We start from the raw sequence: 22,964 nt of genomic DNA on the forward strand, positions 1-22,964 counted from the left end.
GTGTTGTTTCAGCTCAGTTTAAACAAGTAGCTTGAACAAACAGCAAAACATTTTTTTTAAAGTGTATCTCTCAGAAAAAAGAAAGAAGAGCTTATAACTCTTTGTGTTTTGCCGATCTGAACAGTTTGGGATGTGGAAATGAGAGTAAGTTGACAGTCTGAGCTGCATTCTTGATTCGGGGAAAGTTGAGATTTAAGCTTTGGAAAGTAGGCAAAGAAAGTGGAATGCTCTCTTTTTCTCCATGTGTCGCCTCTCTCAGACATTCATATGCACATTCAATTCAGCAACTTGGGCTGGGAAACAGTTTAAAGTATTTGAAAAATGAAAGACGAGCCATAATCTTATTAGCAAATCAAAATATTTGTATTGTCTGAAGATAATTCAGAGCACACTCAATGTCAAGACTAGTGAATGTTGCCAGATAAATTGGTACGCCCTCTTGTGGTTATGAAGATCAATTCGCGTATGGTAGTAAAAAGATGGTCAAAACAGATAATAAAAAACGTATTTATTTAGATTAAAGGCAAAAAACAAAAACAAAAACAAAAAAAACATATTAAACACGTTTAAGTAAAAAAAAAAATGCTTGTTCGGGACATGGTAAATGTATAAATTCAATTTACAATTCCTGAACATTCAACAGAAGCTTTGAAAAGAACTGTACTGCATGTAAACTGATTGGGCCTTTCTGCTTTCCCAGAAAAGCTTTTGAAAAACCCTCATAAAATAATCTGAGGGCAACAGGAAACATGACAAGTAAATTAAATATGTAAATAACACAGTGTTGCATTTGTTGAGTAACTAAACAAGACACAGGAACCTAAAAAAAATAATAGAAGTAACCTTGTACTTCTATGAAACATCCAACAAAACAAAAAGAGCATCAAGCACATCTGAGAGGCTTTAAGACGCAAGACTTGCATCTATCATCAAAGCATTATTTCCCTTCTATGGCTTTAATAATATCAAAACCTTCTTATATCCCTGTGACTGAAAGCCGCACATCAAAATGCACAATATTAATTTTATTTGTACAAATAAATAGTTTTTTAAAAACTTTACCAGTGGAAAAAAACTAAAACATAGTAAATATCTGAATGCTAATTATTTTAGCTGAGCAAACTTAATATGTGTCTGCATTTTGATTGTATGAACACTAAAAGTAAGCTTTGGCTGCTGGCTTTCAGCGACCGTTCTCCCTTTTAATCAGGAACAGTAAAGTGCCTTTCATTTGCAAGTAAGTGCCTCTGTTCACAATTGCTTTCAATTTATAGCCTGAGGAGTGTCCAGCCACAATCATCTGCCTGTGTGAGTGCTGCCCATAAAACTGGTGAATCTTAAATCAGAGTAAGTTCACATGGGAACATATTTTAGTATACAAAATTATGGCTGCATTAGATTATAAAGATCTTATATCTCTCAGTTTTTTTTTTCCTTTCAAAAGGTTTACCTTCTGTTTGGGGCCAAAAACTATTCTTGCCAAGTCAGTTAAGGTTTAACAAATTGAATCCTTGGAAAGAAGCATGAGAGAAAAGTGTGGTTGCTGGTAACTGGTAAGAGAAACTAGGATTTTTTTCCCCGTCTACTTGTCCATCATTTTAAAGAACGATGTTAAACGGATGGGAAATTGGCAAAGGAACAGTGTCTGTTAAATAAGTGCCTCACTTATGTTTTCGTTTCTCAACACTAAACAAAAAAAAAAAAAAACATCACAGTTTGATGAACTGCCTAAAACACAAAACAGTCACATGGTGTCATGAATAATTATGAAACAGCACCAGTCATTGGATAAGGCCAGGCAGGCTCATGAATAATTATGAGATCCTGGAAGCACAATATAGTGGAACAACACTTTTCCTTAAACAGTCACCTTGTCCAACAGATGAACAACTCAAATGTGTCCCTAACCAGAAGTCTGGTTATGAAGCTACACATACCTTCAAGGAAGGATGTGAAAATATGCCCTTGATACTGATCAACCTGAGTGAATTCAACATCATAAACTTCTCAAACTCAAGAATGTTGAAAAAAAAACAGCAAATAATTGTAAGGTAGGTTTCTTTTGGTTCTTTGCTGCTTAGACCAACATATGACCAGTAAAGTACCAGCTAAAACCATCCACATAGGTTCAACAGGGTACTTGGTCCTAAAACAAATGAGGCAGAAGCCCAACCAATCACTGTCCAGCAGTCTACGGTCCTGCTTCACTTTTGCTGATGATGTAGCATTTACTTCAGTAATGGTCCACTATGTGCTCAGGTTGGCCTGGTTGTCTCTTTGTTCATTATCAGATGACGGGGGGCTCAAGGGAAAGGCTGTTTCTGCAAGTTTATCTTCTTGTTTGGCCTCTTCCCTCAAAACTACATTGAGATCCATTTCATGGAATTCCAAATCAAATGGAGGAAGAGTGGAGGAATCTGGGGGAGATTCACATCCTGTACAAGACTGTGAAAGAAGAAACAACTTTTAACTTACAAGCAAGGTAAGTTAAATTGCATGAGTTGTGTGAAATATTGTCAACATGTTGTTACACAAATTAAATACTCTTAGAAGCATACATAAGCAAACAAATATCAGTCTGCCATAAACTAGACTAAACCATTTTTAACATTCTTCAATCAATATTCAGTGTTGAACACAATATAATTAAGAGTTAATTTCATCCACCATCATGAATTAGTAAAGTGTAGGATATTACTGCATATAATTATTGGTAATAACTCATTTTAAAAGATATACACACTAAGAACTGCATCAGAACTACATCTATTAAATCTGAATGCATTGGAAAGAAGAAAATAATTGGTCTGCTTTTGAGTACAGACTTTGTGTAATTCGAAGAGCTACTCACTGTAACGTTAATGGCTTTTGGTAGGCAGCCAGTTTGAATCCACGGGTGAACCTGAGTTAATTCTTTCTTCTGCTCTTCTGTAAAGTGAGGCTGATGCTTCTGAGCAGCTTTCAGGGCATCTCTGTCTTCTTTCAGTACTGAATCTTTGTCTCTGTAAACATTCACAAAATGATGTAGTCTATCTTCCAACAACAATGTATACAGTACTAAAACCAGCTTATTAAGATTTCTGAGCAAGGTTTTGGTTATTTGCAATTAACCGGCAATGGTGTCAGAACATAACTGGATCTGTACTCTGCAGTAGTCGAAATCTAGATTTGCAAGACTGACTAACAATTTTACTTTGTTAAAATGGTCTTACTTGATAGGAATCTGGTATGTCATCATGATCTTGTCATCTGTGTTGGCCATGAGGAGCCATATTGGGTCCTGCAGGACAAATTTGATAAACTGTTCCCCTCCCAGGTCTCCAGATGCTGGTTTGTGATTCTGGTCATTCTCTGAGGAGTCTATGCTTCCAAAGTACTTGCTAGTATTACTGCTCCCTAAGATTAACATTTATAAAGGGGAAAAATGGAATTGCATGAGTGACCAGTACATTGGTGATATATCACTTTAAGAACTTAGCATACAGGAACAAATTACTCACTAGTGCCACTTCCAGATGTGCTACATCCATTTGATCCAGAAGCGAAGGAGCCAGACCCTGACCCTGACCCTGATGACCCAGTGCCTGAGCGGGAATCCTCTTGCAGGAGTAGGTCCAACATGTCACTGGACGTTGACAGCGCATCCTGGTTGGACTCACTGACTTCAGGCTAAAGTAAATTAGGTCAAATTAGCTAAGAAGCAAGGTTCTGGAAAAACCAAAGAGTTTAAAATAGTCCTTAATACTTACATGGTCATTTAGTTTGGCATCTTGAGTGTTGCTGCGATTGCTGGAATTTTGCACCACTACCACACCGCCTTGTGTTGCCCCACCCCCTGGAGGTGGAGTCTGTTGTGTAGCATCCGTTCTGTTGCTTGGCAATTCCTCAAGTTGTAGAAGATTAAGTGGGGAAGAGCATCGAGACTGAAACAAAGGAGATCCAGCCCCATCCCTCTCACCAGCCTGTGGCCCAGTGGACTGGGGTGTGCTGGAGCGAGACTGTCCATGTGGTGTAGTGCTGACATTTGCAGCAGGCATTGATGGAGAGTTGGAAAAATTTAACTGATAATTTGGGTTGTAGAACTGCTGGGGAATCATTGCAGGCATAGCAGGGTTCATTTGGGAGCCCAAAGGATAAAATTGCCCCATTGCAGGATTGAACATTGGTACACTCATTTGAACAACAGGGGGAGGGAACTGCCCAAAGGAGTTCATTTGGGCGTTGAGCTGGGAGTTGGCTGGGTTCAACTGTGATCCTGGATTAGAGAGTTGTGGAAACATGTAGTTGGGCATCATGAATGTCATGACTGGTGGCATCACTGAAGGAAAGCCTTGCGCTGGAAATCTAGGGACTCCTGTTTGCAGGGAAGGATCAGTTCCCATCTGGGTTACTGAGAATGGTGAGGAAGTTGGAAACATGGTCATGTAGCTTGGAGGAAAAGATGTACCCACTGGAGCACCGTTGGTTTGGGATGCAGCAGATGGAGCCCAAGAGTTGGAAGATTGCTGGACAGAGGGGAAGTTGGGTCTTATCTGAGCAGGATTAGGTCCTCTATAGGGGCCAGATGCAGAAATTGGGGTATTGTTTGGAATGTTGCCATCTACTTGATGTTTCTGTCTTTTCCCACCCCTGCCATGCCGACGACTGCTGGTGTTGCCTACAGAAGGATAGTTCTGGGAGCTGTTCACTCCTAAAATCAAATAAAAAGGGAGTCAGGGATATTCAATTTCAGTCCTGGAGGGCTACTACCTTTCATCTCTATTCCTAATCAAACACACCTACCAATGATATTCAGGTAATCCTAAAAACATTGGTTCTGTCTTTAAAGGTGAGTTTGATTAGGAATGTAGATAAACTTTACAGGACTGTGGCCCTCCAGAAAGAGAGTTTTTCATCTTGTGCATGGGTCGAAATAACAAATTCTTGAAAACTGCACAATTCAGGTACCTTTTGTTCCAGGTATAGATGTGCATCTGCGTGGTGGTGGCAGCCCACTAGGTTGGACCATCCGCAGCTGGCTGAGGTCTCTGAAGCGGTTGAGGAAGGCTTGCTCTTCTTGTTGAGTATGTGCGGATAACACGGCTTTCGTGAGACCCTTCCCTGCGCTTCCTCCACTTCTCCTCTCTTTCTCCTTTTCTTTCTCATGCACAGCTGCAGTGGGGGAAGGCATTGGTTGGGGATTTACAGGTATGGGAGAGGCAACAGAGGTGGCGGGAGCTGACGTGGAAGCTGTTGGGGTGGTTGGTGGCTCCTCCATCATTACAATGTCTGGATGTAGATCAAACAGAAAAGATAGCTTCTTTGAGAATAGCACTAAATAAAATACAAGACCACAATACCATAGGTCATTGTCCAGACCTGATTCAGGCGGCTTCTTGTCACCAACGTGAACAATAGTACTGCTGAAACTGCACTGCGAAGTGGCTGAGACAACGCTTTCGGCCTTACAGTGTAGAGCAAGAGGGGTTAGAGGGTGTGCCGGTGCTGCAGGAACGACCTTTGACCCCTCGGTCACCACAAGAGTCTCTGCTATGTTTGAAAGGAAGAGTGAACTGAAGAGTGAATTCTGCACATCTTCACAAAGAACATTCATGAATAGATACTGAAGGAATACCTAAATTAACTGGTTTAATGATTCTGCTCTGCCTCTGACTTCCTGAATACTTATAGGTGGTGTTGGGTGAATATTGCATTAGTAATTTTTTACTAACCTTGGGTTGCTCCAGCTCCTTCCCTTTGTTTATCATCATCAGAGGTAGAAGAGGTTGTACAAGAGGAAGAGCCACACTTCCTCTTCACAGTGCCAGGGACATTAAAGCTCTCCAGATATCTAAACAACAGTGATGTACATAAGATCACTACATATCCAATGCACATACCGCACATACAGCCAAAAAAGTTTTATTCAACATACTTTGTCTCTTAAAATAAGCTTTAAAAATGTAATTAAATAATTTTATTTAATAATAATAAAATACAAATCACACAATTTAAACTATTTGTCAACACTAATACAGACAAGAGACTCACCGTACGATGCTGTCCAGGCAGTTGATCTGCTGGTATGAGTAGATCATAGGCAGCTCCTTCCTGGGTGGACTGGACAGTGCTAAACTTGCCAGACCATCTCTAGCAGAGGCCTCTGCTGTATCTGCTGCCTTTGCCAGTGCTTCTGAAACATGATAGCAGTAACGTCACTTAAAATTTGGCCTCAGGCTAAAGAGATCAAGTGAGGTGATTATTGGTTGAAACTTTTTACCTAAGCTGCCCTGTTTAAGAGCTGGTGGTCGGTTTCGTGATTCAATGAAAACTTGCTGTCCGCTGGTCTTTACCATGTGCATGTCTTGACAAATCTGCTCAAATGTCATCTAGACAGGACGAAGAAATAAAGATTGCACAATTTTTACATGGGAGCTAGCTTTTGAAAAGCTGACACATTTAGCATTGCAAAGGGAAAAAAACACTGTTTTATGTTAATTGTGCATGCAAAAAATTCAACCAGTTGATTGGACACAATTAATATTTTTCATTTTTAAATATACCCAGCACAACAGAACTATTACTAGTGCTTACTGTATTTAAACTACTATTAAAAAATTGGGGTAAATGCTTTATAAATAAATAAATTCTTACATTCTCAGGGATATATTAAATTAATCAAAAGTGACAGTGAAAACTTAATAAATAAAATAAATGCTTTTTTAATATAACTTTCTATTCCAAGATGAACATTTCACATGTAAAACTTTAGCAGCTTTAGAATTATTTCTCAATGATCATGTGACACTAAAAACTGAAGTAATGGCTACTAATAATTCATCTGTGCGATCACAGTAATACATTAAAAAATATAGTAAATCCACAAATGGTCCTTTAAAACTTTTTAAATAATATTTTTTACAACATGATTATTTTAACTTTTTTGATGACCAAATTCACCCTTGGTGAAACATTTTTTACACTAGTGTTTCATTATACAGTGCTCAGAATATAAAAGTACACCCCTCACAAATCTATCATTTAAATTAGTATTTTAGACTATACAGTATTACATTTGTGCGAATTATATTTGTGCATAGATTAGTCAGTACTGAAGCCAAATCTGGAGCTTATCTAACAAAATAACTTAAGATAACGGCTCAGAAACTAGTATACCCCAATTTTGATGTTATAGAAAAATATTAAATACATTAAAAAAAAAGAAAAAAAAGAGGAAAAATCAAGATAAGCAAAAAATAAATAAATAAATAAATATTTTGTTGAAATTTTGTAGGTTGTCATTTTTTTGTTGCAATATTTTGTATTACCTTTCAATTTCTAAATATGTTTGGTGACTAAAATATGATTTTAATAAATATATCAGTTTAATTAATCTGTTTTGTTTAAATGCACCAAAATACATTGCCTATATTCACTGGGAAATGGAGAAAAATATTATTATGCTGAGCACTGTATAAATTCAAACGCTTTCATGTGTACACGATCTGGACTGATCAATATAAATTAGCTCACTGGTTTCCTGGGCTTGATCTGGTCCTCAGATGTATGTCCATTACTCTCAGAGGAGGAAGTTGCACCTTGCTGGTGCTCATGTGAGCCACTACTGCCCAGGCTGCCGTACCCCTGTGAGCTGCCACCGTAAACGGGCTGAACCAGGAACCTGTGGATCAGTTCATTCAGCTGCGGTACATCTGGAGACATGGTTTTCATCTCTTCACCCTCAGGAGCAGTGAACACGTCCTCATTTAGCGGACTCCTACAGGACGAAAGTGAGTTTTGTTACACCCCTTAACACTAGATCTCCGTTTTGGCCAAGGTTATTATAGCTTTATATATTTTTTAATTATTTAGTTTAATTATTTTTAATTTGGCTATAAATAACATTTTACTTACTTTTTAATTCATTTATTTATTCAAGTTTTTTTTACTTGATTATGATAGGATAACATTTAGACAGAAAGTGAAGTTGGAGAGAGAGGGGACAAGGTTGGGAAAGGTCTGCAATCCAGGACTCAAACTCAGGATGCCTGAAGTGCAGTGATGCTATATATCCACACAATGAACACGAGTCTATCACCATATATTGTAAACACATACATATTTTGTGAGCACATTTATTTCTTTTTAGTTTCATATTTAGTAATTATTCTAGTTAAGCAGAATTAAAGGAACACTTCAGTTCAGAGCAAAAGTACAATGTTGATGAATAGTTTACATCAACTCCTGTGCAAACCTCTTGGTAATAAAAACAAAATAATAGTTTAAAGAAAGCTACAACTATTCATATCATAGATGATGTATTTAAACATGTCTGGTTAACATTTCAGCAGATGAATAAGAAGTAGAAATCATCTAACAGCAATGTTTTTGTGGCTCAGTGGTTAGCACTGTCAGCTCACAGCAAGAAGGTCGCTGGTTCAATTATTGGCTGGGCCAGTTGGCATTTCTGTGTGGAGTTCGTATGTTCTCCCTGTTCTCACGTGGGTTTCTTCTGGGTGCTCCAGTTTCCCTCACAGCCCAAAGACATGTGGTATAGGTGAATTGAATAAGCTAAACTGGCCGTAGTGTATGTGTGTGAAAGAGTGGGTATGGGTGTTTCCCAGTACTGGGTTGCAACTGAAAGGGCATCCCCTGTGTAAAACATATACTGCATAAGTTGGTGGTTCATTCCACTGTGGCAAACCCTGATGTATAAAGCAACAAAGCTGAAGGAAATGAGAGAAGGACATTTGCTTGACTGATGTTTTGACGTACAAGAAGTGCCATCCACAGGTATTTCCCTAAAAAATCTCAGATGAGACCAGATGATTTCTTTACACCTCAGGATGAATGTTTTTTTTAATTGCTTATAATTTTTAATTGACTGGACAATGGAGAGCGAACACAGGAATGTGTGGGGAGCAGGCAGAAAGTGGAAGAATCAGCAAAGATCCTTGAGTTGGGAATCAAACTCAGGTCATCATGAACACTACAGTAAACTTTACCACTAAGGTTATTGGTGCCAAGAGGATGCATGTTTGTTAAATCTGAAAACATGTTTTTTATTTTCTTCACAATAAAGCTTTTTTTCAAATTTCCGTTTTAGTTTTTCATTCAAGTCTTGACCAATAGTTTTAGCCTTTGTTTTGGTTTTAGTTTACGAAAATAACTGTTTTAGCTCATGAATATTTTTATTTTCACTTACGTTCGAACTTTGTGGCGTCCCACTATGAAAGCCACCTTCCTGCTCCATGGGTTGATAAAGGAAGACCAGCTGGTATCAATGGTCAGATATTCACCACTTCTTGCACGCATACGCAGGGGCGAGTGATCAAAAGGTTGTCCGGCAAACTGAAGAACTAGCGAAGATGAAAATTTGATTAACGAGTCTTACTTTGCAAACATTCACCACTGAATTCAGAATGAACGACTCACTTTTCTTATGAATGGCCACCATGAGCAGTCTGTCTTCTGGATGCAGGTAAACAAGCACCGGTTTCCCAACCAAGTCTTGAGGCAGATAACCTAATAATGGCACAGCCCTGCAAACGAGAGGGGAGAAAATTATTGCAACTACTCCAAAATAGACATGGATGGTTAAATTGTGACAAAACATGCGAACCTTTCATCAATCTCCTGGAAGAGACAGTTCGGGGTGTGACTGGTGGTAAATATTCTCTTGTCTGCTGGGATACGAGGCGCTGTTTCAAAAAAGCAAAACACATCAGAACCTGAGACAGACAACAATAACAGAGAGTAGGGTGTGTTTAATTAGGTGTCAATATTACATAAGGGTGATTGTTCAATTAAGGGCACGTTTGGCTAATAATAAGATGTAGTTAGAGTAATTAAAGTGATACTAGAACAATGTTTAAAGCTATTATAATCTATAATAGATGGTATGTGAAGTTTCTTGAATTATTTGAGTTTGGAGATTATGCTTTCATGACAGTGAGTCTGGGTTTCAGTTAGCTAACAAAACAAATCTCTTAACAAAAAGTCTCTTATGTTATGCTCACCAAGGCATTTATTTCTTTGTAAGAGGAATAAGAATAGTAATCCTGCAAACAACTTTTAGAATTTAAATGAAGTGTTTTCTATTATAATATATTTTATAATGTAACAAATTATTGTGATCGTCCCACACTACACCACTTTTGAGGTAATCAATCCTTCAGAAATCATTTAAATATGCTAATAATTTTAATGTATAAGCTTTAACATACATTTTCAGGCTCATAAGTGAGGATGTCATGCTGCTCCAAACATGTAATCTATTTCAGATTTTGAACAACCACTGAAGTCATGCAATCCACAATTCTGATGCTTCCATACAAAACAACTTCTTAAGAGACAACTTCGCTTTTTAAGTTTTACTTTTGGATTTTATCTGATCTGCAAGTATAAACAGAAGCTCAAATGTGTCATACAATAATAAACCACATTGGTTCCCACTTATCAAGCAAGCAGAACTGACCTTCCCTGACCAAATCTGAATGCTGTAAAGCAGTCATCTCAAACTCAATTCCTGAAGGGCCACAGCTCTGCACAGATGATTAGACATTTAAAAAGCGAGCGATTGGTCCATATTTTAAATTTCTGTCCAGAGAGGTCATGTTATGATCTTCGATTGGTCTCACGCAATCATGTGATGCAATTTAACAGGTCAGAGTTTGGACTTTCCAACAAAGCAAACTGCGAAACTTGTTGCACGATCTTGCGTTATGCATTCGCGTGCATATGAATGGACTAGCCATGTAACCTCAGCTTTAATAGTCTCTAGTAGTCTTGAACAACATGATTAGTTGAATCAGCTGTGTTTTATTAGGGTTGGAGCAAAACTGTGCAGAGCTGCAGCCCTTCAGGAATTCAGTTTATGTTTTAAAGATTGTTTGTTGTTCGATGTATATTTTAAAGTTTTGGATGAATAGATTTCAATTGAGCGACAGAAATCACTCAAATTTTCTTAAAATAACCTGATCCTTCTTCTTAAAAACATTCTTAAAATTTCTGATCCAACGGTTTAGGGATTTGACTTTAATATTTAAAATATGATATCTTTAATATTTTTTAACTTTAATATTTTTCTGGAAACCATGACACGATGAATATGAAGCATATCAACAGCAGAATTGTTTTGTACCAGCATAAAAGTCTCTACTTGCCCTTGCTGAATAATATTATACTGCTGAATAAAAATTATAATCTGCCTGACCACAAAAATTTGAATGATACTGTATGTGCTGTGTACATGAATGTGTCTTGTTTTACCTTCGTATCCAGAATGAACTCTCTCTGCGATGAGCAGGCAGCAGGGCTCAGGCTGGGACGTGTCGGAGTCTCTCAGAGTGAGCTGATATGGTGTGAGACGGAAGGGGTGATACTTCACCTCTCCATTGCTGTCTCTGCCTCTGCTGATCCGGCAAAACATTGACTTTTCCTCAGCACAGTCCACCTGTGAGCCTGAACACAAAAGGGGCTTTAATATATACAGAATTTTTACTACAGTTTTGGACAACTTTTACAAAATAACACATTATTAAAATTACAATTTTGTTGTTGTTTTATTACCTCCTCACATACTTACAATATTTTCAAGCTCATAAAAGTTACTTTCACAATAAAAATATTTAAAAAATTTAACTACACTAAAATGCAGTATTGTGTATGCAATCCACAGCATCAGAACATCTGGTTTCAAATGAAATAGTAAGATTAAAAAGACAAAAACATCTGCAAACTGATTGTTTCAGCAGCAGTGTTATTTCAGTATCTTTTAGTATTGTGGTTTTATTTATATTAATATTATGTTATATTAATTATATATATTTATATTATTAACAATATTATATGAACTATATCTATATTATGTTATATTAATGATATATTTATAGTATTAACATTATTATATTAACTATATTAATATTAAGAATTAGTTTTTATTTTCATATTTGCCACTTGTTTATGAATTAATGAATTTTATGAATTTTTAATTAAATGTTTTTGTCAATTTCATCAATTTCATTTAAAAACAATTTAGACATTCATGTTAAATCGTTTTCTAATATTATTGTCAATAACCGATTCCATTTGGCAGCATTTTCTAACCAATAATGATACAGAATCACATGAATTACCATAAAAAAAACATGTTTGTGAGGCATAACCTTGACCCAATGCAATTTCAGTAGTGTACCCATACCAGACCATGCCTAAAAAAATACACTATTACTCTGCCAGCATTACTAGTTGAGGCACATGAAAACATGTGCACAGTTGCTTAATAACATTTATGGTAATAACAACATATGCTAGTAATAAAAAATATATATATATTTAAAAATTTTTAAGCCCACTCACTAGTTCCAGCACAGGAGGACCACGGCGGTAGACGGCTGGGAGCAGTGCTGCTGTAAAAGGTGCTGACGTCCTGAGGCGCGAGCAGCTCTGAAAACAGCGCCCCCTGCAGCCTCTCAGCTTTACAGCGCAACAGAGAGGCCGCCTGGGATGAGATGTACACCACTTTACCAGACAGAAATGACACCGCCACCGAGAACGTGTCCTGAGGAGAAATAGAGGAAGAAATCATGCATTAGACTTAAACCTGAGACTATTGGTGTTATCTCTCCACTTGATACAATCACATGATATGAGTTTCTTTCTTCTGTTGAACACAAGAAGACATTTTAAAGAATGTTGAATGCCATAACCAGTAGTTCAAAGTTAACCAGCAGTTAAATAGTTTGTCTTTGTTTGTACTTGTCCTTGACCTTGATGGTTGACATAATCTCTTCACAGTGTCTTTTTTTGTATAGACTTTGAAATTGACTTTTATATAAAAATTAAATTGCCACTTCCACAACATTTACTTCAGAAAAATATTATACTGATACAAGCTTGAACTACTTCTGTTTTCCCACTTCAAACCAGGCAGAATCTATTTTATATTATAACTATTTTATTTTATAACTTTTAGCTCACAATTTACAAGAAAGCCTGACAAAATAAGAGTTTAAAGTGTATTAAGTGTATATGTTATCCTTGACTCTTTGATAATTAATATAATCTCTTCACTGGTTTCCAACATTCTTCACAATGTCTTATTTTGTGTTCAGTGAAAAAAAGAAACGTACAATGGTTTGAAACCACTTGAGGATGAGTAAAGAGTGAATAACTTTCCATTTTTGGGTAAACTATACTTTTAACATGCAATTTTTGTGGTATGATCATAAATGATGGTCAACCAAGAAGCCTAAGCTTTCCACCAGGTATTACCAATTGTTTAAAAATGTCTTTTGTGAGCAAGATTGTTTTTAGATTTAATTGAGACTCTTCCTTCTTATCTTGCCACACTTTATTTAAACTACTAAAGCAATCTGATTAAATGTCTGATCAAAAACTACCTCTGAAAGTGATCAAATATAGGCAAAGCTTACCAGTTGTAAACAATATTGTAGGTGTACATGGTAACCTGTCCGGGCGTACCGTGTTTTGAAGGGTGTACTCTGACGTAACGTTGTCTAGCTCTTCAATAGTAAATGATGACAGGTCCAAACAACACCCATGGCTTTCTTCCACACTCCACTGATGGTAGTACTCTTGATTAGCTGCAAAACAACAAAACACACCCTTTTAGTCCTCACACATATGCTCATTCAAGTAAAATTAATGTTGGGGTTGTATTATTGGTGGGGGTTATTTGTTTTTTCACGTACCTCTGACTTGTTTGACACAGCTAAGTGCGTACTGTAGAGATGCTAGTGTGCTAGATCGGCCTTTCCTGCGCCGTTCTGCTGGCATGTGGATCTTCAGCTCACGCAGGACTTTTAGCAGCTCTCTCTGGGTCTGAAGTCGGGCTGGTTGGTCACTGTTGGATGCTTGGGATGTCGAATGATCCTGCTCTGAACTTCCGCTCAAAAGACTGAATGACACTGAGCTGCTCGGGGGAGACGGACTGTTTCCATTTGAGCTGAGGAAAGAGAGTTTATAATAGTTGAATTTTGCTAATATTTTAAATACAGTTAAACATTTCATATACAAAAATAGGACACTAGGGACGTTCGATATTAGAGAAAACTTACACTGCTTTTGTTTTTCTGCGACATACACTGGATATGAAACCAATTTCATTAGATAAGTGAATAGCTCTATTTATAAAAGAATTAATTACATTTTTGGATGACTTTGTAAGGGAGTGCACTTGCATAAATGAAAAGGCAGGGTAATAACATGATAGCGCTAATTATAAAAATAGAATTTTCCCACAATAAAATACAACATGTTCTATAAATGGTCAATGCTGTGCTTTGCCAACAGTGTTTCTCAGTTATTATAGAAACAACACAGTTACAATTCAACATAGTATTGAAGCAATAAATTTAAGGTTTTACATTTTGATATTATAGAAGATAATGTTCCATTTTAATAAAAATTAGGGCCAGAATAATTACATTTTTACAAATTTACAATTAGTTATTGTCAAGTTATCAAGTTACTCTGTTACTGAATATAGATTTGTATTGTGTTCTCAATGTTAGGGAGCATGGTTTGACATTAATTAATTTCTCTGTTAATTTACTTTTTGATAAGATAAAATCTTCTAAATTTATATTTTTAATAGAAAGCTATATAATAGTATATTTGTGCATATACATTAGATTAGTCAGTATTGAAGGCAAATCTAGTACACCCAAATTTATATGTTATAAAAAAAATATTAAATACAAATTTTAAAAAGAGCAAAAAATTCGAGACAAGCAAAAAAAAAAAAAAAAAGGAAAAATGTTGGAATGTTGTAGGTTGTATTTGTTTTAACAATATTTTGTTTGGTTTTAATTGTATTATCTTTCAATTTCTAAATATATTTGGTGACTAAAATATTATTTTAATAAATATATCCATGTAATAAATCTGTTTTGTTTAAACGCACCAAAATACATTGTCTATATTCACTGAGAAATGGATACAAATATTCATTTTCAATTTCAATCATGCTGAGCACTGTATAATGATCAATTTTGTATCTCAGATCTGTCACTCTAAGATACTCTGATCTGAGATCTGTTTCATGTTTGCCAAAACAATAAAAAAATACTTTAAGAACTGTGGTACAACTTTCTACCGCAAGCAATGAGTTTGACGTTTGCAAATGTATAGTGAAGCTTTCATCCATGTTTTTAAAGCTCTTCATATAGAGAATACAGTACTACGTTCAAGCCACAGAAAGATGCTCAATACACAATCTTTCAGGCTAGAATGAAGTCATTATGTATGTTAAAAACTATTTGGAACAAATACAAAGTAATTTATTGTAAACTATGTGATGTGGTGTATCTAATGGCTCATGGTTGTAAGTTTTGTTCACATAAACCATTTTAAAGACATGGCCACCAATTGAATAGACTTTAAAATGGACTTTGATATGATGAAAATTAAATTGCCACTTCCAGAATATTTACTTCAGAACAAACAAATATGATTTTGATGCAAACTTTAACTACTTCTGTTTTCCCGCTTCAAACCAGGAACTATTTTTAGCTTATAGTTTCCAAACAAGCCTAATATTTATAACAAAAAGCACAGCCTGTACAAGTACAAGTTTTAATTTGCCATAAGAGGTTCATCATTGTGCCAACGCCTCAACCAGTTCCAAATGAAAACCTTTTCCAGGAAAGAAAATTGTACCAGGTTTAACCAAACTCCTGCAATTGGGTTATTAAAATTAAATGTGTGAGCTATTTATATGCCTCCTCCCTATACGCATTGTTTTTATCTTTTAGCTGGCTAAAGTGGTTCAAAGATAACTACCACTGAATTATACTTACAGATTTGGCTAAGATGCAGTGACTTTTAATAGCATTCAAGCTATTTTTATCTTTATACAAGTCAAACAAGTTTCGAGCACCAAAACATTAGTAGTGTAATACAGCTTTTTTTTAATTACGTGTATATTCAAATGTGCCCTGCTTAATTTTTGTTTCTTAGAGAGAAAAAAAAAACATACCTTTTGAACATGATTTACAGGAACTAACATGTCATTCAGTGTAAAAGTAGTTATCATACTAAAAAATCTTGTCTCACATATTTAGACCTAAAATAATTCATTGACATTTTAATGGACTCTCATTAAGGACCGCAGTGCAGCCACAAAATCCTAAATAACTGCTTTATTTAAACTTCCTTTAACTGTGTTCCTTCAAGGGTGTTTAGTCACTGTAATACAATTTCACATGACTTATTCTCTTATATAAAAGATATTTGTAATAGATACATAATCTCTTATATAATTAAGAACAGGTCAGAATAAGTATGTGATTTAATATTTTGGTATTCATATTATTTCAAACATTAAAGCAGACATTTGCATTTAATATGCTTTCTGTTTAAATATGTATTATATATAAACTCGCTTTTGTAAAATCAATTTGAGGTCAACATCAATTACCTTTTATAAAAAAACTACAGGTAAATATAGTAATATTGTAAAATATTATTACAATTTAATAGACACTGCGGCAAACAAACAGGCTTTCTGCATTTTGGATTCCATAAAGTTTTCTTGGTTAAAAAAGAAAAATACAAAAATAAAAATTACAAATATGTTTTTTTTACCATAAATGGTCAATTCATGTCTGTAGATTTTAACCATACATATTTTATGCCTTTTTCTCAAACAGAGTTTTTCTTCAACACTGAACTTCAGTTATCTGTGGATACACTAAACTTTACAGATATTTTCACATTTGTATTCTGAAGGGTTTTTTGTTATGCCTCCAGTGTCCTGCTTTAAAACAACAGATCTGTTTTTTTTATGTAATATGTCAATTATTCCTTTAGCAGCAACATTTTCAGCATAATTACTCCCATGATCATTCACAAATGATAGTTTATATAGATATGATAGATAGTTCACGTTTAATTCAAATATGCTGATAAAAAAAAGTTATTCGAGATCAACATAATGTGTACCTTCTAACACTATGTAATGTTGATATTTTATCATGAATATATATATATATATATATATATATATATATATATATATATATATATATATATATATATATATATATATATATTGCATGAATTTAAAAGTATTATCTTTCTATTTGTAAATATATATTGGGTGACTAAAATATTAAATATTATTACTCAAGTCATTATTGCTTTTATTACTATTACCATTAATAATAATATTAATAAAAACAACAATAATAATTAATATTATAGTGATCTCTGAAGGATCATGTGTCTCTGAAGACTGGAGTAATGAAGATGAAAATTCACCTTTAAAAAAATAACTGAAATAAATTAATCAATTAAATGATCAACTACTTATTTCATAGAGCAATAACATTTAGCAATTTTACAATTTGTACTTTTTTATTAAATAAATGCAGCTTTGGTGAACAGAATAAGCTTATTTAAAACATTTAAAAATCCTACTGACCCCAAACTTTTGACCGGTAGTGTTTCTGTTCAATAAATCAGTTTTTTTTTTTTTTTTACTTTATATATTTATTTTTTGTGTGAAGTTGCAATAGGTCATTTCCTGAATTCCTTAAACAGATAGTTCACCCCAAAAATGAAAGTTACTCAACGTTTACTCCAATTGTTTTCAGACACAAAATAATTTCTAAAGAATGTTGGAAAGACATTCGCAGAGGGATAAATTCACTATGACATTCTTCATATTCCAACATTCTTCACAAAATCTTATTTTGTGTTCAACAAGAGATAGCTCTAACAGGTTGGAAACAAGCAACGAGTGCGCAAATGATGGCAGAACTTTTACTTTAGGATAAACTATCCCTCTAATGAAAATATTTCAACATAAACATTCCATACCTCTTGCTTTCCGTCGTCTCTGTGGCTGAGCCTTTTCCGTGCAGTGAGCTACAGGTTGAGGTTCCATGTCCCAAACGTCCATCGTTCTCCCTCTCCGTTGAGTCGATCCCGCTGGACTGGGCATCGGTGTCACCTGAATGTGTTTGCTGAGATTCATTCGTGATGTTCAGCCCAGGACATAGAGATTGATTGTCGGTCATTGCAGGTGAAATGTTGTTTTGCCCTTCTTCTTCATCCATCTCTATAGCTGCTTTATCTGCGAAACCGCCACAGCTTGCAGGCGCTTGAAAGTTGTTATTATTCATAATGAGGTATTTATCAAATCTGTCTTGCACAAGCGAACTACTAGGTCATCTTAATTGTTTGCTGAGTTGAAACAAGAGTGTTACTGTTCATCCGTTTAGATGTCTTTACAGTTGCAAACCATCTGTTGAGAAATAATAATAAATAGAATAAGCAACAACAGAGATATGAAAAATTAATAGTAAACACTGCACAGGACTTTAGCATGGAGTGAGTTTATTGCCATATCAGCATCTTTGGCTATTTAATGGCAAATACAGTTCAAATTTACAAGCATTTATATAAAAAAAAAAACACTTTCTAATAATAAAAAATAAATAGATAAAAATTATTTAAACACTTATTTTGAATTGATATTTTCCGACATTAAATATTAAAAGTTATTTCAGACATTATACATTGAAGTAAACTCTTCATCTGCACATAATACATTTTAAAGATTTAAATTTAAACTTTAATAAAACATTTAACTAAACTTAAACTCCATAATGCACTTTCCATAACATGCTATACTGCAAATAGCATATTTTCTGAATCCCAGTAAAAAATGCCATATTTGTTGCTAAGAGGGTAACATTGAAATATGCACTCAACAAATACCAATTTATACACACTCACCAATAGAAAAACCTTAGCATTTAAATTATTATTTAAAACACAATTTTAGATGACTATTTTTTAATTTTAAATTAAATAAAGATTTTCTCACTGATTAATAATCAATCATTCTCTGTAGACCATTTCAATGTGGTCATGTCACTGGCCGATGAACATTTCCTGCTTGTTATCAAACTATTTCATAACTGTAACAAGAGGCAATTCAATCATAACTTAATGTTAAAACAGCTATCATAACGTTATTTATGAATATATGGCTCTTTTCAGATTCTTTGAAGCTATAGAAATAAAACAAGAATTATGTTAGGACCATTGATTTTGTTTTATCCCTCAAAATGGTCTATAGATCTAAAAGGCAACGAAAATATATCCCACACAAAGATGTTGGCCCGGGTACTGTGAATTTCTGTCCATGATGATCTGAATCACTGGGCTAAAATTATTCTAACAAAGAAATTTGTAAATGATCCTTGTAAATGACTTCAGTCATGGCTTTATGCATAATCTAATATACTGTGTGTAGAATGGTGCTTGTTTGCTTAGCATGAAACTAACATTGATTGAGTTTCCATTACTAGTTTCCAGTACTTCCATTAATTCCAGTAGGATAACGCACCATGTCATGAAGCACAAATCATCTCCTGGTGGTTTTTTGAACATGACAATGAGTTCACTGAGTCACCAGATCTCAATCCAATAAAGCACCTTTGAGATGTGGTGGAATGGGAGATTCGCATTATGGATGTGCAGCGGACAAATCTGCAGCAACTGCGTGATGCTATCATGTATATATTCCGTTTTCACCTGCTTTGCTTTACCTTGACAACTTTGGTTTTCAATGGATGTTGTATTTCCTGTGCATCAAGCATTTTAAAGAAACCTACTTGATCATTACTGTGTGGGAGGAGAAACTTGAAATATACCTTAAATGTCAGATCATTATTTTACAAACATATCATTAAGAGTAATGAGTATAATTTTTTATTGTCTGCATTTTATCATTATAGTTGTTGTTGTTGTCGTTATCATTATATTAGTATTATTATTGATTCACAAAATGCCACTAGTAGTTGAATTAGACTTTTTTAATCAGCAAAATTCCGCAAAAAAATCTTCTTTGATAATCTTTGGAGTCAATCTAGGGCCGTATATACTTGCAAAATAAAAGAAAGTTTGCAAACAAAAAAATCTAAATATTTTAATCAAAATAATAATGAATTTTGCTGAAAAAATAAACAACTGCAAAAGGGAAAATTAAGCCTTGAGAAATAAAAATGAAATTTGCAAACAAAGAAAGAACTGAAAATAAAAATCAAGCAGTGCAAAAAAAAATTTGCAACTTAAAAAAACTGATTTTTAAAAATTTTCTAATTTTACTTTTTTTTTTTTTTGCACTGCTTGATTTTTATTTGCAGTTATTTTTATGCTTTGTATTTTTCAGAAATTATGTTTTCCTTTGCAGTTCTTAATTTATATAAGCAAAACTTTTTATTATTCAAAATTAATTTTCGCTTGGCGATTTTTGGAGATTTGCATTTATTTATTTTGTTCAATACTTTTTTTGCAAGTATATATGGCCCTAAAAAAATTGATTGGAGTAAAACTTGAGTTAAACTAAATGTGAGCCCTCTATCTGTAGACCTGTGTAATTAATGACATCATACACAAACACTTAATGAAACTACGACATTTAATGCAGACAGACATACACTTAAACAGCATGCACATTAAGCTACATCTCACAAAAATCAGGTTGTTAATATTAAAGTTTAAATGTCCTGTAACAAGCCATAAAAGCCATGGTGATACCAAAAACACATAGCAAAACGACCATAATTGTTTTACTACTGATCAGAGACGTTTAACGTTAGTGGCACCAGGAAATGTCCATAATAATGACATACAAAATATCTTATATCCGATACTCTTAATGAACAATATTTAAACAATAATTTTGACTTTTTATTTTCACAATTGTTGTTTCAGACATAACATGTTAAAGTAAACCCTTCACATGCACAGAATTAATAAGTCAGAGGCTAAATGAAATAGATTTAAATGAACTTTTACAACATAATGCACTACCTACACATAGTATAAAATACATTCTGAATCCCACAAAATAAAATAGCACGTGTTCAGTAGAGGCACGGAAATAATAAACAATTTTTTTTTATAAAAATAAGAGTTAGGCGCTTTTTCTTTGTCAAATGCAGATTCAGCTGTCACTTATAACTGTTACACATACGACGCAAGACTATCAAAACAATGCCCAATATATCATCATAACAAACAGCTTTTCTTACCTCATAAAAGTATTTTAAGCACATGTGAAATGTAACGTTAGTTTAGGCAGCTTTTTGAAGGTCGTATCCGGATAAATGCCTGTGCAGTACAGTACTTCAGTACTGTAACTCCCGTATTGTCGAATATCATCAGCCCGTGCACGGACACCACCATCATTCCTGTTTGCTTGGGAACAAAATTCACGTGTAGCAAGCAACTCCCATCTCTGATTTGCTGATAATTTATCATAACCACGCCTGTAGCTTGTAAAATCCGCCCAGTAACGAAAAACTTGCGCTTCTATTGGTCGAGAGGGCGTGGCTGTTATTGTTCGCGTTTCCCTCTCAGCTGTGCGGACGCGAGGAAATGTCAAGTCCTAATTCCTCTCAACCGTAATAACTAATATAGAGGCGCATAAAGGGTTGCTGTTAACGGTATACTAAAATAATAAAAATTCAAATTTAGTAAAATTCAAGTAATTAAAATATTTATGTTGCAATATATATATATAATAATATCGACATATGCTTCGATTGATTTTTTCAACGGTTCTGCCGTTTGTTGTTGCGCTTCTTTTATAATGATTATAACATAAACACTTGCTCGGAGTCGTGCGCTCTGTTCCTCGTGCCTGTGCCCGTGTCTGTCCACCTGCCGCTGACACATGTGGGTGTGTGAGGGCAGTGCCAGCTACTACTGTGCAAAATCTCCATCTCATGACCGTCCTCCCCTCTTGTACAGCTCCAATAGGAGGTTTGAGTAAGTAAATCGCAGCTGGACACACGTTTGTTGCCTTTGAACAAACAGCAACAACATGGCAGGATGATATGTACTTGAAAATCCTTAAATAATTGTTCTATAAATAATTGTTCAAAGTGTTATAATTAATTGAATTTCACATTTGGCCATTGTTTTGGGCGACTTCAAAACAGTGCCGTCGCTTTCAGGAATGTACTAGGGGCGGTGCCGTAGTTTGTTTTGTGGGTAATAATACCATAGTACAGAATAGTGTACTGTCAGCTGGTTGTAATTATAGCATAATAAAGCATGGCTGGATAAGAACAGACGGCATCTTTATCGCCACTAGTTAAGCGTAGTCATGGATTTCCATGCTTTAGATCTTAAATAGGCCTACTTACTTCCCATGTTGATAGGTTAAGCCTTTAATTATTATCTACATAGCATTTTTATTAAATAGATAGACAGATGATTGTTAGACACTTCAATCAACTTGTTCATATTTATCCATTTTTTGCTTTCCCTCTTTGCTGAAAAAACAAACAAACAAACAAACAAACAACAGCTTAAATCTGTCTAGGCTGGTTTTAGCTGGTCGATCAGCCTGGTTTTAAAAGGAGTTTGACCATTTCCAGGCTGGTTTTCAGCCATTTCCAGTCTGGTCTTAGCTGGTCAGGCTGGAAGATGACAATAGACTGTAAAAGATGAGATGACCAGCTAAAACCAGCTTGACCACGCTATGTCCAACTTAAACCAGGCTGGTCAAGCTGCTTTTAGCTGGTCATTTTTTAGCCTGAGCAGCTAAGAATATAAAAAATATTGATGGGCTATATGCACAGATAGTGCTTTCAGCCGATGATACATTTCCGGTGAAAGGTTTCTGTGACTATTTAAAATTTTATAAGGTTCCTTTTACAGCATTGACATCGTAATGTAAATAAAATACAATCAATTAAATAAACCTAAGCATTTATTAAGCATAAACAAGATGATAGATCATGTAACTGTTAGCACAGTCAGAACAGGCTGCTAAAACTTTATTCAAAATACTGAGGTAAGATAAATGTTCATTTTAAAGAGATGGTTGGAAAAAATGGAATTTAATGCAGTGCTTGTCTGAGACCCAATTTATATCAATTATCTATAAGGCAGTAAAGATCACTTATAAAAAAAAAAACAGATCTTAAACGTGG

General features: G+C 34.9%; 1 protein-coding gene across 7 annotated transcripts; it reads right to left on the bottom strand.

The window, feature by feature from the left end:
• Positions 1-491: 491 nt before the first annotated feature.
• On the bottom strand, positions 492-21,214 carry per1a (period circadian clock 1a). Of its 7 annotated transcripts, none has more exons than XM_073914087.1 (20): positions 21,054-21,214; positions 17,827-18,253; positions 13,695-13,948; positions 13,465-13,586; positions 12,340-12,541; positions 11,251-11,442; positions 9,602-9,680; positions 9,415-9,521; positions 9,185-9,338; positions 7,513-7,756; positions 6,260-6,368; positions 6,031-6,169; positions 5,712-5,830; positions 5,359-5,526; positions 4,948-5,268; positions 3,750-4,690; positions 3,501-3,669; positions 3,213-3,396; positions 2,852-3,002; positions 492-2,445 (listed from the first exon to the last, which is right to left on the bottom strand). In XM_073914087.1, the coding sequence occupies exons 2-20, from the start codon at positions 18,129-18,131 to the stop codon at positions 2,248-2,250; spliced, it is 4,158 nt and encodes a 1,385-aa protein (XP_073770188.1). In that variant the 5' UTR covers positions 18,132-18,253; positions 21,054-21,214; the 3' UTR covers positions 492-2,247. The 7 variants fall into 7 exon arrangements, with proteins under 7 accessions (XP_073770188.1, XP_073770187.1, XP_005172684.1 ...); XM_073914086.1 differs by having other exon boundaries at positions 5,359-5,529; XM_005172627.5 differs by having other exon boundaries at positions 6,031-6,172.
• Positions 21,215-22,964: the final 1,750 nt, after the last annotated feature.

The sequence above is a fragment of the Danio rerio genome, chromosome 10 (assembly GCF_049306965.1).
Source record: "Danio rerio strain Tuebingen ecotype United States chromosome 10, GRCz12tu, whole genome shotgun sequence".
NCBI classification, from domain to species: Eukaryota; Metazoa; Chordata; class Actinopteri; order Cypriniformes; family Danionidae; genus Danio; species Danio rerio.

What these genes read in the sequence shown, in the direction of transcription:
- per1a (XM_005172625.5), bottom strand. Translation starts at nt 18,131, where the DNA reads ATGAATAATAACAACTTTCAAGCGCCTGCAAGCTGTGGCGGTTTCGCA. An exon ending in AGTACACCCTTCAAAACACG is followed by an intron (nt 12,542 to 13,464) that starts GTACGCCCGGAC and finishes ATTTCTCCTCAG; the next exon opens with GACACGTTCTCGGTGGCGGT. An exon ending in TGCCTGGACAGCATCGTACG is followed by an intron (nt 5,831 to 6,030) that starts GTGAGTCTCTTG and finishes ACTGTTGTTTAG; the next exon opens with ATATCTGGAGAGCTTTAATG.